Raw genomic sequence first — 13455 nt, 5'->3', positions numbered from 1 at the left:
GCCGACTCTTATACTGAATACCACGTCCGATGAAGGCAAGCATGCTGTATGCCTTCTTGACCACTATCGACCTGCGTTGTCACCTTCAGGGTACAATCGGCCTGAACTCTCTGTACATCAATTTTCCCCAGGACTCTTCCATTGACCGTATAGTCCGCTCTTGAATTAGATCTTCCAAAATGCATCACCTCACATTTGCCTGGATTGGACTCCATCTGCCATTTCTCTACCCAACTCTCCAATCTATCTATATTTTGCTGTATTCTCTGACAGTCCTCCTCGCTATCTGCAACTCCACCAATCTTAGTATCATCTGCAAACTTGCTAATCAGACTACCGATACATTCGATAGATACATTGGCATCTATCCGGCGTTGCGCAGGTCAAAGGGACACAGCCTGAGTGAATGAGACACATCCAGAGTGGGAATTTGAAATTTGGTGCAGTGAGGTAACCAGGAAAGGGAGAGAACCTGAGAGCATCTGAGACCCTCCGAAGGTAAGTAAGTGATTTTTACTTTTATTACCTTTTCAAATTGTGTGGGGGGGACGGGGGAACGGGACTGAAGTGACATCACAGAAAAGCTGTGACCCGATTGGCTGGTTGGGAATCTACATTAAATGTTAAAAATTAAGCATTGGTAAACTAATTAATCATAATTACTTAATTATAATTTAGAGGGGTATCGAAGCTAGAGATCGGAGAGTACTGTATTTAGCTTTCACATTTATAGTAGAAATCTAGTGCTAGGACACATTTTAACTTTAACTTTAATTTACTAATTAATTGATGCAATGTCAGTTAGAGGGGTGCAGTGCTCTGACTGTGAGATGTGGCAGGTCCGGGAAGCTTCCAGTGTCCCGGATGGCTTCATCTGCAGAAAGTGCACCCAGCTGGAGCTCCTCACAGACCGCATGGCTCGGTTGGAGCAGCAGTTGGATGTGCTTAGGAACATGCAGGTGGCGGAAAGCATCATAGATAGCAGTTATATAAATGTGGTCACACCCAAGGTGCAGGCAGAGAAATGGGTGACCACCAGAAAGGGCAGGTAGTCAGTGCAGGCATCCCCTGTGGTTGTCCCCCTCTCGAACAGGTATACCCCTTTGGATACTGTCGTGGGGGGGGGGGGGGGATAGCCTATCAGGGGAAAACAGCAGCAGCCAGAGCCGTGGCACCACGGCTGGCTCTGATGTTCAGAAGGGAGGGTCAAAGCGCAGAAGAGCAATAGTCATAGGGGACTCTATAATCAGGGGCACAGATAGGCGCTTCTGTGGACGTGAAAGAGACTCCAGGATGGTATGTTGCCTCCCTGGTGCCAGGGTCCAGGATGTCTCCGAACAGGTAGAGGGCATCCTGAAGGGGGAGGGCAAACAGGCAGAGGTCGTTGTACATATTGGTACTAACGGCAGAAGCAGGAAGGGGCATGAGGTCCTGCAGCAGGAGTTCAGGGAGCTAGGCAGAAAGTTAAAAGACAGGACATCTAGGGTTGAAATCTCGGGATTACTCCCTGTGCCACGTGCCAGTGAGGCTAGAAATAGGAAGATAGAACAGCCAAACACGTGGCTAAACAGCTGGTGTAGGAGGGAGGGTTTCCGTTATCTGGACCACTGGGAGTTCTTCCGGGGCAGGTGTGACCTATATAAGGAGGGGTTGCATCTAAACTGGAGAGGCATAAATATCCTGGCTGCGAGGTTTGCTAGTGTCACATGGGAGGGTTTAAACTAGTATGGCAGGGGGGTGGGCACGGGAGCAATAGCCAGAAGGTGAAAGCATTGAGGGAGAACTAGGGAATAGGGACAGTATGGCTCTGAGGCAGAGCAGACAGGGTGAAGTTGCTGAACACAGCGGGTCTGGTGGCCTGAAGTGCATATGTTTTAATGCAAGAAGTATTACGGGTAAGGCAGATTAACTTAAGAGCTTGGATTAGTACTTGGAACTATGATGTTGTTGCCATTACAGAAACCTGGTTGAGGGAAGGGCAGGATTGGCAGCTTAACGTTCCAGGATTTCGATGTTTCAGGTGGGATAGAGGGGGATGTAAAAGGGGTTGCGGAGTTGCGCTACTGGTTAGGGAGAATATCACAGCTGTACTACGGGAGGACACCTCAGAGGGCAGTGAGGCTATATGGGTAGAGATCAGGAATAAGAAGGGTGCAGTCACAATGTTGGGGGTTTACTCCCAACAGCCAGAGGGAGATAGAGGAGCAGATAGGTAGACAGATTTTGGAAAAGAGTAAAAACAACAGGGTTGTGGTGATGGGAGACTTCAACTTCCCCAATATTGACTGGGACTCACTTAGTGCCAGGGGCTTAGATGGGGCAGAGTTTATAAGGAGCATCCAGGAGGGCTTCTTAAAACAATATGTAGACAGTCCAACTAGGCAAGGGGCTGTACTGGACCTGCTATTAGGGAATGAGCCTGGCCAGGTGGTAGAAGTTTCAGTAGGGGGGCATTTCGGGAACAGTGACCACAATCCAGTAAGTTTTAAAGTGCTGGTGGACAAAGATAAGAGTGGTCCCAGGGTGAATGTGCTAAATTGAGGGAAGGCTAATTATAACAATATTAGGCGGGAACTGAAGAACCTAGATTGGGGGCGGATGTTTGAGGGGAAATCAACATCTGACATGTGGGAGGCTTAAGTGTCAGTTGAAAGGAATTCAGGACCGGCATGTTCCTGTGAGGAAGAAGGATAAATACAGCAATTTTCAGGAACCTTAGATAACGAGAGATATTGTAGGCCTCGTCAAAAAGAAAAAGGAGGCATTTGTCAGGGCTAAAAGGCTGGGAACAGACAAAACCTGTGTGGAATATAAGGAAAGTAGGAAGGAACTTAAGCAAGGAGTCAGGAGGGCTATAAGGGGTCACGAAAAGTCATTGGCAAATAGGGTTAAGGAAAATCCCAAGGCTTTTTACACGTACATAAAAAGCAAGAGGGTAGCCAGTGAAAGTGTTGGCCCACTGAAGGATAGGCAAGGGAATCTATGTGTGGTGCCAGAGGAAATGGGTGAGGTACTAAATGAATACTTTGCATCAGTATTCACCAAAGAGAAGGAATTGGTACATGTTGAGTCTGCAGAAGGGTGTGTAGATAGCCTGGGTCACATTGAGATCCATAAAGACTAGGTGTTGGGCGTCTTGAAAAATATTAAGGTAGATAAGTCCCCAGGGCCTGATGGGATCTACCCCAGAACACTGAAGGAGGCTAGAGAGGAAATTGCTGAGGCCTTGACAGAAATCTTTGGATCCTCACTGTCTTCAGGTGATGTCCCGGAGGACTGGAGAATAGCCAATGTTGTTCCTCTGTTTAAGAAGGGTAGCAAGGATAATCCAGGGAACTACAGGCCGGTGAGCCTTACGTCAGTGGTAGGGAAATTACTGGAGAGAATTCTTCGAGACAGGATCTACTCTCATTTGGAAGCAAATGGACGTATTAGTGAGAGGCAGCATGGTTTTGTGAAGGGGAGGTCGTGTCTCACCAACTTGATAAGAGTTTTTCGAAGAGGTCACAAAGATGATTGATGCAGGTAGGGCAGTGGAAGTTGTCTATATGGACTTCAGTAAGGCCTTTGACAAGGTCCCTCATGGTAGACTAGTACAAAAGGTGAAGTCACACGGGATCAGGGGTGAGCTGGCAAGGTGGATACAGAACTGGCTAGGTCATAGAAGGCAGAGTAGCAGCAATGGAAGGATGCTTTTCTAATTAGAGGGCTGTGACTAGTGGTGTTCCGCAGGGTTCAGTGCTGGGACCTTTGCTGTTTGTAGTATATATAAATGATTTGGAGGAAAATGTAACTGGTCTGATTACTAAGTTTGCAGACGACACAAAGGTTGGTGGAATTGAGGATAGCGATGAGGACTGTCAGAGGATACAGCAGGATTTAGATTGTTTGGAGACTTGGGCGGAGAGATGGCAGATGGAGCTTAATTCGGACAAATGTGAGGTAATGCATTTTGGAAGGTCTAATGCAGGTAGGGAATATACAGTGAATGTAGAACCCTCAAGAGTATTGAAAGTCAGGAGAGATCCATGTGTACAGGTCCACAGGTCACTGAAAGGGGCAACACAGGTGGAGAAGGTAGTCAAGAAGGCATATGGCATGCTTGCCTTCATTGGCCGGGGCATTGAGTATAAGAATTGGCAAGTCATGTTGCAGCTGTATAGAACCTTAGTTAGGCCACACTTGGGAGTATAGTGTTCAATTCTGGTCGCCACACTACCAGAAGGATGTGGAGGCTTTAGAGAGGGTGCAGAAGAGATTTACCAGAATGTTGCCTGGTATGGAGGGCATTAGCTATGAGGAGCGGTTGAATAAACTCGGTTTGTTCTCACTGGAACGACGGAGGTTGAGGGGCGACCTGATAGAGGTCTACAAAATTACGAGGGGCATAGACAGAGTGGATAGTCAGAGGCTTTTCCCCAGGGTAGAGGGGTCAATTACTAGGGGGCATAGGTTTAAGGTGCGAGGGTCAAGGTTTAGAGGAGATGTGCGAGGCAGGTTTTTTTACACAGCGGGTAGTGCGTGCCTGGAACTCGCTACCGGAGGTGGTGGTGGAAGCAGGGACGATACTGACATTTAAGGGGCATCTTGACAAATACATGAATAGGATGGGAATAGAGGGATACGGACCCAGGAAGTGTAGAAGATTGTAGTTTAGTCAGGCAGCATGGTCGGCACGGGCTTAGAGGGCCGAAGGGCCTGTTCCTGTGCTGTACTTTTCCTTGTTCTTTGTTCTAATATGGAAAATTGCCCAGGTGTGCCCTGTACACAACAAACAGGATAACTCCAACCCAGTCAATTGCCACCCTGCGTCTATTGTCCATCAGCAAAGTGATTGAAGGAGTCATCAACAGTGCTATCAAGTGACACTTACTCAGCAATAAGCGGCACAGTAGCACAGTGATTGGCACCGTTGCTTCACAGCTCCAGGGTCCCGGGTTCGATGTTCGAATCCCGGCTTGGGGCACTGTCTGTGTGGAGTCTGCACATTCTCAGTGTCTGCGTGGGTTTCCTCCAGGTGCTCCGGTTTCCTCCCACAAGTCCCGAAAGACGTGCTGTTAGGTATCTTGGACATTCTGAATTCTCCCTGTGTACCCGAACAGGCACCGGAATGTGGCGACTCGGGGCTTTTCACAGTAACTTCATTGCCGTGTTAATGCAAGTCTTCTTGTGACAATAAAAGGTTATTATTATAAACTGCTCACAGACATTCAGTTTGGGTTCTGCCAGGGTCACCCAGCTCCTGACCTCACAGTAAAATCTTGGTTCAAACATGGACAAAAGAACTGAATGCCAGAGGTAATGAGAGTGTGACTGCTATTGACATCAAGGCAACATTTGACAGAATACGTCATCAAGGATCCCTGGCTAAACTGGAGTCAATGGGAATCGGGGGGGAAACTCTGCTAGTTGGAGTCATACCTAGCACAAAGGAAGATGGAGGGCAACCATCTCAACTCAAGGACATCACTGGAAGAGTTCCTCAGGTTAGTGTCCTCGGCCCAACCATCTTCAGCTGCTTCATCAATGACCTCCCCATCATCATAAGATCAGAAGTGGGGATGTTTGTGGATGACTACCCAATGTTCAGCACCATTCGGAACTCCTCGGATATTGAAGCAGTTCATGTCCAAATGCAGCAAGCCCTGGACAATATTCAGGCTTGGGCTGACAAGTGGCCGGTTACATTCGTGCCACATAAGTGCCAGAAAATGACCATTTCCTACAAGAGAGGATCTAACCACTGCCCCTTGACAGTCAATGGCATTACACCACTGAATCCCCCACAATCAACATCCTGGGGGTTACCATAGATCTGAAACGGAACTGGACTAGCCACATTAATACTGTGGCTACCAGGGCAGATCAAAGGCTAGAAATCCTATGGCGAGTAACTCGCCTCCTGGCCCCCCAAAGTCTGTCCTCCATTTACAAGGCACAAGTCAGGAGTGTAATGGAATACTCTCCAGTTGCCTGGATGAGTGCAGCTCAAACAACACTCAAGCTCAACACCATCCAGGACAATGCAGCCTGCTCGATTGCACCCCCCACAAACATTCAAACCCTCCACCACTGACGAACAGTGGTAGCCATGTGCACCATCTACAAGATGCACTGCAGTAACTCACCAAGGCTCCTTAGAAAGCACCTTCCAAACCCACAACCGCTACCATCTAGAAGGACAAGAGCAGCAGATACCTGGGATACACTCACGACCCTGACTTGGAAATATATCGCCGTTCCTTCACTGTCGCTGCGCAACATCCTGGAACTCTCTCCCTAACAGCACAGTGGGTGTAACTAAACCTCAAGGACTGCAGCCATTCATCACCACCTTCTGAAGGGCAACTAGGGATGGACAATAAATGCTGAGCTAGCCAGCGGCTACCACATCCTGTAAACGAATAAAAAAAATATATGGCAAATTGCTTTAGTTCATACCCTATTACTTTGTGTCATCAGCAAATTTCGCAACCATACCTTTAGTCCCCTTGGCCAAGTAATTTATATAAATTGTAAGAAGTCGAGGCTGCTGCACTGATCCTCATGGCACACCACTCGTCTCATCCAACTTAAAAAGATCCATTTATGCATTTCTTGTTAGCTAGTGAATCCCAAATCCATGTCAATGTGTTTAACGCAAAACATGAGCTTTTATTTGATGTAATAATCTTTGATGTGGCACCTTATCAAATGCTTTCTGGATCTAGCTGTGTGATTATGCCACTTGTTACTGGTCTACTTACTTACCATTATGCACACATTCAAACCCGTACCTGCAGTTATGAATAACAATAATGATAGGGTTAGGGTGGTGGAAAAATGGGTGCAATCAGCATATTGCGAGCGTAACACTCATTTGACTATTCAGAGTAAGACTACATCATGCGGATAATACATTCGCAGGGTGGAAGAAATATATTGCTGACCGGGTGAAGAGCTCAGCAAATCATAGATGATACTGCTAGAAATATCAACAAAATTGAACATATATAAAACTTTTCAGTCATGGGCTACAGCATTTGAAGGTGGTGGCACACCACCAACTGCTCAAGAGCAATTAGGGATGAAGAATAAATTCTGGCCTAGCCAGCTATACTCTCATCCCGTGAACAAACAAATAAAGAAAACACGTTACAAGAAAATGACTAGCTCGGCGGTAGATTTATGTCTCAATGCTGGCACTGCAGTCTGCAGCTTTTTAGATCAGTTTTAGAAAGCTTACAACAAGCCAACATGACCATGCATGGTATTGTCAAGTTGCAGAGGTCAGGGCAACAGAACAGATTGGGAAAACCATATTGGATTCATGAACTGACTTTGCTCAGTGCTTTATACTTCAATAATGATAAAAATAATTAGTAATGAGCTGCAACTCCAGTTATATATTTTCACATTTCTTGGGATCGGTGAAAAGGAACTGAAGAATTCATCGGAAGGTATTAGAATTCTGTATTGTGGATAGACAGTGTAGGGTTGTGGCAACTGCAATCCTGAAAGTGTAGTAGCAATTAAGCTGCAGGATAGAACGCCAAACAATAAGTCTTCGCTTTTTTGCCCTGCTTAAAGTAGTTTGGTTTTTAAAATTGTTTCTTCTTTAGGGCCTGGTTTTCTGATTTGCACACTATTTTAGTTTTTATGTTCAATGTGTGCATTGTCAGTGGAGTTGCTAGTCGGTGTTGGAGGTCACACGCCAGCATTGCCTCTTGTCATCACAGATGAGCATAAAGCAAGCGAATAGAAAACGTATTGGCATGTAGAAATTCAGGACAAAGAATACTGGAAATGGAGCGGAAGGTGATTTATGATTGAGTGACACAGGATTAAATGTTTTCTTCAAAGAGTGAAGAATGCTTGGGAAGAAAATCATTAGGGCAAATAAATACAATGTGTTGAGATAAAAAGAGATGCAAAAATTACATACATTGTAGAAAACATTTAGCATTGCATACATTGAGCTGTAAGGCTAGAAGAACTATAAAAGAAAGCACTTGGGGAACAAGGGTTCTTAAGCTTACAGAGCAAAATATGGCAGAGATTTTCTGTGGAATTCAAGGAAAGGGTCAGAGAACTAGACATGGAGGCCTCTCCTCAGCTTCTAATCATAGAATAATCAAATTATACAGTACAGGAGGAAGACATTCAGCTTACCATGTTAGGAATACACAGTTCTGCACATGTATGGTACAGTATTTCAACTTGCACATTGGTGTTTCCAGATGAGAAATGCACGAAGGAACTTGACTCTAGCTTCAACCTTTATTTGGGAACCCATGATTCACTTAAAATTGCAATTTTCAGGAACATAACTACAACTTTTTAAAATGAGTACTTACTGTACTTTAAGAACCCCTGCCCTTGCCTACATTCCCTTTTTAAAAAATAATTTTATTAAAGGCATTTTGCATTTATACATAGAAATATCGGGGAAAAAAGATAACAAAAACACAGGCCAACCGCACCAACTGATAAGCCTGCAACTCACCCCACCCTTTATTTTTCCCCCTCATCTCCCCACCTCCAACCCCCCCAAAACAAATAAAAAACATTCACTTTAAGGAAGTCGATAAACGGCTTCCATCTCAGGGTGAACCCTTCCTCAGCTCCCTGTATGGCAAACTTAACCTTTTCCAAGTGCAGGAATTCTGATAGGTCGCTCACCCATTTAGCTGCCAAAGAGTCTCGCTAGCCCAACAAAATCCATCTCCGGGCTATCAGGGAGGCAAAGGCTAAAATATTAGCCTCACCCCGCCTGGACTCCCGGCTCTTCTGACACCCGAAACATTGAGACGTCTGGACTAGGGTCCACCCCAACGCCCAAAGTCTCAGTCATGACATCCGAGAACCCCTGCCAGAACCCCCTCAGCTTTGGACATGCCCAGAACACGTGAACGTGATTCATAGGCCCCTGCATGCTGTCCGCATCTATCCTCCACCACTGCAAAGAACTAGCTTATCCTCGCAACAGTCACGTGGGCCCAATGCACCACCCCTTAAATTGGATGAGGCTTAACCTCGCACACGACAAGGATGCGCTCACCCTCCGCAGGGCTTCCATCCAGTCATCTTTGGACAACTGACAGAGGTGGCAGCCCGGGAAGACGGCACCTATTTCCTCACAGTCCCTTAACCGCAGGTACCTGAAGCTATTCCCCGAAGGCAATAAGTTTCCTCAAGCTCAGCCAGGCCCGCAAAAGTATCCTCTACAGGCCCGCAAACCTACCCCCTACAAACTAGTCCCTAAAGTACTCTATTCCCCACTGCCGCCACAAACCTATGATTATCGCATATGGTCACCCACAGAGATATGCCTTTCAACCCAAAATGCTGCCTGCGCTGGTTCCAAACTCGCAATGTTGGGACCACCACCAGGCAGGTGCAAACAGGATAGGTGCTAAACAGTGCCCTCAAACTAGTCCCCCTACACGACACTGTCAAACTGATCCCTTCTCCACTGCCTATTTCCTCACCATTGCGATATTCGCAACCCAGTAGTAATTTAGAAGACTCGGCAGTGCCAGCCTTCCCCCTTTCCAAAAACACCCTCCTCACCCGTGGAGTTTTTCCCCGCACACGCAAACCTCAATTATCCCATATGCCTTCCTTAAAAAAAAGGACTTGGGAACAAAGATGGGGAGGTTCTGGAACACAAAGAACTTGGGCAGCACCATCGTTTTAACCGTCTGCACATGCCCTTCCATAGCAACACATCCCACCTCTCAAGTCCAATTTCATACCTCCACCAGTCACGCCAAATTCAATTTATGCAACTGGGTCCAGCTCCGCACCATCTGTATCCCAAGATACCAAAAGCTCACGCCCACTACCTAGAATGGCAACTCCCAAAGCCTCTTCTTCTGCCTGCTCTTTTCCTGATGTTCAATTTATACATAGAGAAATGACCAAATTCCCTCAGGATCTCCATAATTCTATCGAAACTTTGCACTGGGTCCAAGATATTTAACAGAGGATTATCTGCATACAAGGAAATCCTGTGCTGGACCCTTCCCTGCTCGATCCCTCTCCAACCCCTCGACGTCCTGAGCACCACTGCTCTGGCGATAAAGCCGTTGGCAAAGAGCAGTGGGGAGAGTGGACACCCCTGCCTCGTCCCCCCGGTTCAAACTGAAGTATTCCGAACTCCTCCCGTTTGTCCGGACGCTAGCCATCGCGCCCTGTATGGCAGCTGAACCCAAGCCACTAAGCTCTTGCCAAACCCGAACCGGCCCAGCACCTCCAACAAATATATCCATTTGACCCGATCAAAAGCCTTCTCTGCATCCATTGCCACCACCACTTTTATCTCCTGCCCCTCCAAGCGCATCATAACATTGAGCAATCTGCACAAATTTGCCAACAGCTCCTACCTCTTCACACACCCAGTCTGGTTCTCCCCTATCACACTTGGCATTTACTTCTCCATCCGTGACGCTAGCACATTCCACCTACCGGTGAATAAATTCAAGGAGGAGTTAAGACAGATTTTTAATTGGTAATGGGTTGACGGGTTATGGAGAATGGGCAGGACAATGTGTTACGGCCAGGAGCAGACTCGATGGGCCAAAGGGTCTAATTCTGCTCCTTTATCTTATGAACTTCTGAACCTGTGCTAACAACTTTGTATCCACATTTAACAGCGAAATTGGCCGGTACGACCACACTGCTTCGGGTCCTTTTCCTTCTTTAAAATCAATGACATGGACGCCTGAGACAATGTGGGGGAGCACCCCCCTTATACATCCCCTCAAGCAGGGACCCCAGCTCCACACCAAACCTCTTATAGAACTCGGCTGGAAACCCCTCCAGCTCCGGAGCCTTCCCCACTTGCATCGAACCTATGCAGTCTATCGCCTCTCTCACCTCAGCCCAATCGGGGCTGAAAAATCATTGGAGACGGCAACACATTATTTCAGGTCGATCACTTCTGAAGTTATTTGGCTGCCAATGAGAACGAACAAGAGTCCTGGAGAAAGAGACAAGAAAACAGCTGCTGCTGTGAGCAGTAGAGGGAAAAGGCTATTTTCTGTTAAGCAATAGGCAGGACACTGATGGGAGCTTACACCGTTCAGACACAGGACCTGTGGATACTTAAAGACACCCACTCTGGTGTGCCGGGGAGGACTTAGCACCAGAGTGGATCGAGCCGCTGGAAAGGAGTCATTCTGAAAACACAACAACTTTTGACAAGACACTGGATATTACAACAAATGCAGCAGCCAGCTTGCTGGAATTTGGTAGGAACTTTCAACTGGTTCCTGTAAAGATGATAATTCTTTGGAGAATGTGATGCAATGTATAAAACTTAGTAAGGGGCTTTCAGTGATGCAAGGGAGTTAAACGGGGTGGGGGACATCTTTTCTGTAGTTTAGTGAATTGATTACCTATTAAAGAAATGTTGAGTCTATGTTGATTTAACGTTTTTTTTTAAGCAAGACTTAAAATATGAAATCTTGTAGGGTGATCCTTTGACATCTCACTAGGAAATTCAAATTACTTTTTGAAATTCGTCAGTGTCCAGAGATCGTTATCACAGTACCTGTTAGATAGGGAGATCAAAGATTTTGACCTAGCAATGAAGGATTGAAGATGTATGTTCAAGTTGGGATGTTGTGTGACTTGGAGGGGATGGTGAAGGTAATGCTGTACCCTAAAACCAGCTCCGCTTAAATCATTCTAGGTGGCGGCAGTTGTGGGTTTGTAATATCTTGCCCAAGAAACCTTATAAATAATGTAGTGAATCTAGCAAGTAGTACAAATTGCAGCCAGGGTATGCCAGTGATGGAGGGGATGGATGCTTCAGCTGGTGGATGGGGCATTGATCAAGCAAAGCTGTTTCTTCCTAGATGGGAGCCATATCCAGTTGTGTCCAGCCAGGCATGTGGAGAGTATCCCATTACGCATTTGACTTTTGCCTTTCAGATATCAGAGGTTTTCAGGAGTCAGGTGAGTCCTCATTGTAGGAAACCCAAACTCTAATCTGTTATAGTAACGATAGCATTTTTGTGGATGCTCCAGTTGAGTTTCTGATCAATGACCGTGGTAAGAGATATGGCAATGCATCACTGAATTTCAAGTGGAGTAGTGAGGCTCTTATGGGGAGATCGTCATAGCCTGGCATGTGGCACAAATGTTCCCTGTCCCTTATGAGCCCATTCACAATTACTGTACAGGTCTTTCTGGTATGCAGGTATGGACTGCTTCATTATCTGGGAAATGGCAACCTGAGCAGAGTATTGCAATCATCAGCAAACAGCTCCCACTTTCAATAATGAAGCGAGGACCATTTTCAGGAGTTTGCGCATCAAGTCAGGGACTGAACTTTTAAATATTGTAGCTCATAGGAAGATGCCAAAACATTTGGAATAGAGCAACTGTAGCTGGTAAAAGGATTTGGAGATCTTTTGTTCCCACAGCAATTTTTTCCAGAAGTATTTTCAGCTTTAGAGATTAAATTGAGATATTCAAGCCAACACAAATGGATACATGACTTCAATTTAGATAATGGCATAACTTTGTAGGGCCAAGGAAGCAATTGATAGCATGCAAGGATACAAGGAGCAGGTACAGGCTGAAAAAAATTAGAAATGGAAGAGGCATTCATTTTCTGAACAAACATGCAATTGGGGGAGCAAAAGGGAGGCAGTGTTCAAATAAAACCATGCATTTCTAGGAATGCAAACTGTCCCATGCATCAGTAAGCATTCAGAATTTGCATAGAAATGCAAGATTTAATATGCAGATAGATTTGAAACAATCCCAATGAATTAAAATGAACCATTCAGTTCAGCAATGACAGTCACAACTACAAGCTGTCATGCTGATGAGCTACTCACATCAAACTCCAGTAGTGCATCCAACTGCCCTTGCAGTATTGGCATGCCTTTCAACAATTTTTCTGGAGCCATAGTTCTCATTGCACCATCAGCCCTATAAAAAAAAAAGCACACCTGAGCTAAATAATCTATTTTACCTGCACGAATACTACTTACATCAAACTCCAGCAGAGCATCCAAATGTCCTTGAAGTATTTGCATACTTTTCAACAATTTATCTGAAGTCATAATTCTCATAACACCATCAATCCTGAAAGAAATTGTAGCTTCGGAATCAGTTCTTGCTGTATTATTTCACCATTATACGCAAAATAATCGTCATATATTTTCTTTCCTCTTCAATTGATTACCCCAACCGAAAGACTATTAGGAGAGACCGGAGAACAGGCACTCTTCACCAAAGAGCTTCAAAAAAAAAATAAAAAAAAATCTGATAATTGAACAACTCAAAGATAAATGGGCAATTACTATTTCCATTGGGGCACAGTTGCTGATCTGTTCATTCAGGTTCCAGGTGCCGATTTCCTTATGGTGAAGTATGGACTTTCAGAAACTTGCCATGAAATAATTTAAAAACCTAAATACAAGGGGCAACTCCAACTAATGGCAGACACCATTAGAT

General features: G+C 45.5%; 1 protein-coding gene across 23 annotated transcripts in view; it reads right to left on the bottom strand.

Moving 5' to 3' along the window:
- LOC140410875 (clathrin coat assembly protein AP180-like) overlaps positions 1-13455 on the bottom strand; it is a 390745-nt gene that overhangs the window by 183785 nt on the left and 193505 nt on the right. For 22 of the 23 annotated variants that reach the window (XM_072499615.1, XM_072499614.1, XM_072499620.1 and 19 more), the window contains one exon: positions 12834-12927. In XM_072499615.1, the coding sequence (XP_072355716.1) occupies positions 12834-12927 (94 nt within the window). Of the gene's footprint in view, positions 1-12833; positions 12928-12989; positions 13084-13455 lie in introns of all 23 variants that reach the window. The other variant, XM_072499616.1, reaches the window with a different exon arrangement.

Source organism: Scyliorhinus torazame, chromosome 4, assembly GCF_047496885.1.
Source record: "Scyliorhinus torazame isolate Kashiwa2021f chromosome 4, sScyTor2.1, whole genome shotgun sequence".
NCBI lineage: Eukaryota > Metazoa > Chordata > Chondrichthyes > Carcharhiniformes > Scyliorhinidae > Scyliorhinus > Scyliorhinus torazame.
Note: the sequence above shows the minus strand (reverse complement) of the source record. Positions and strands in the feature narration are given on the sequence as shown.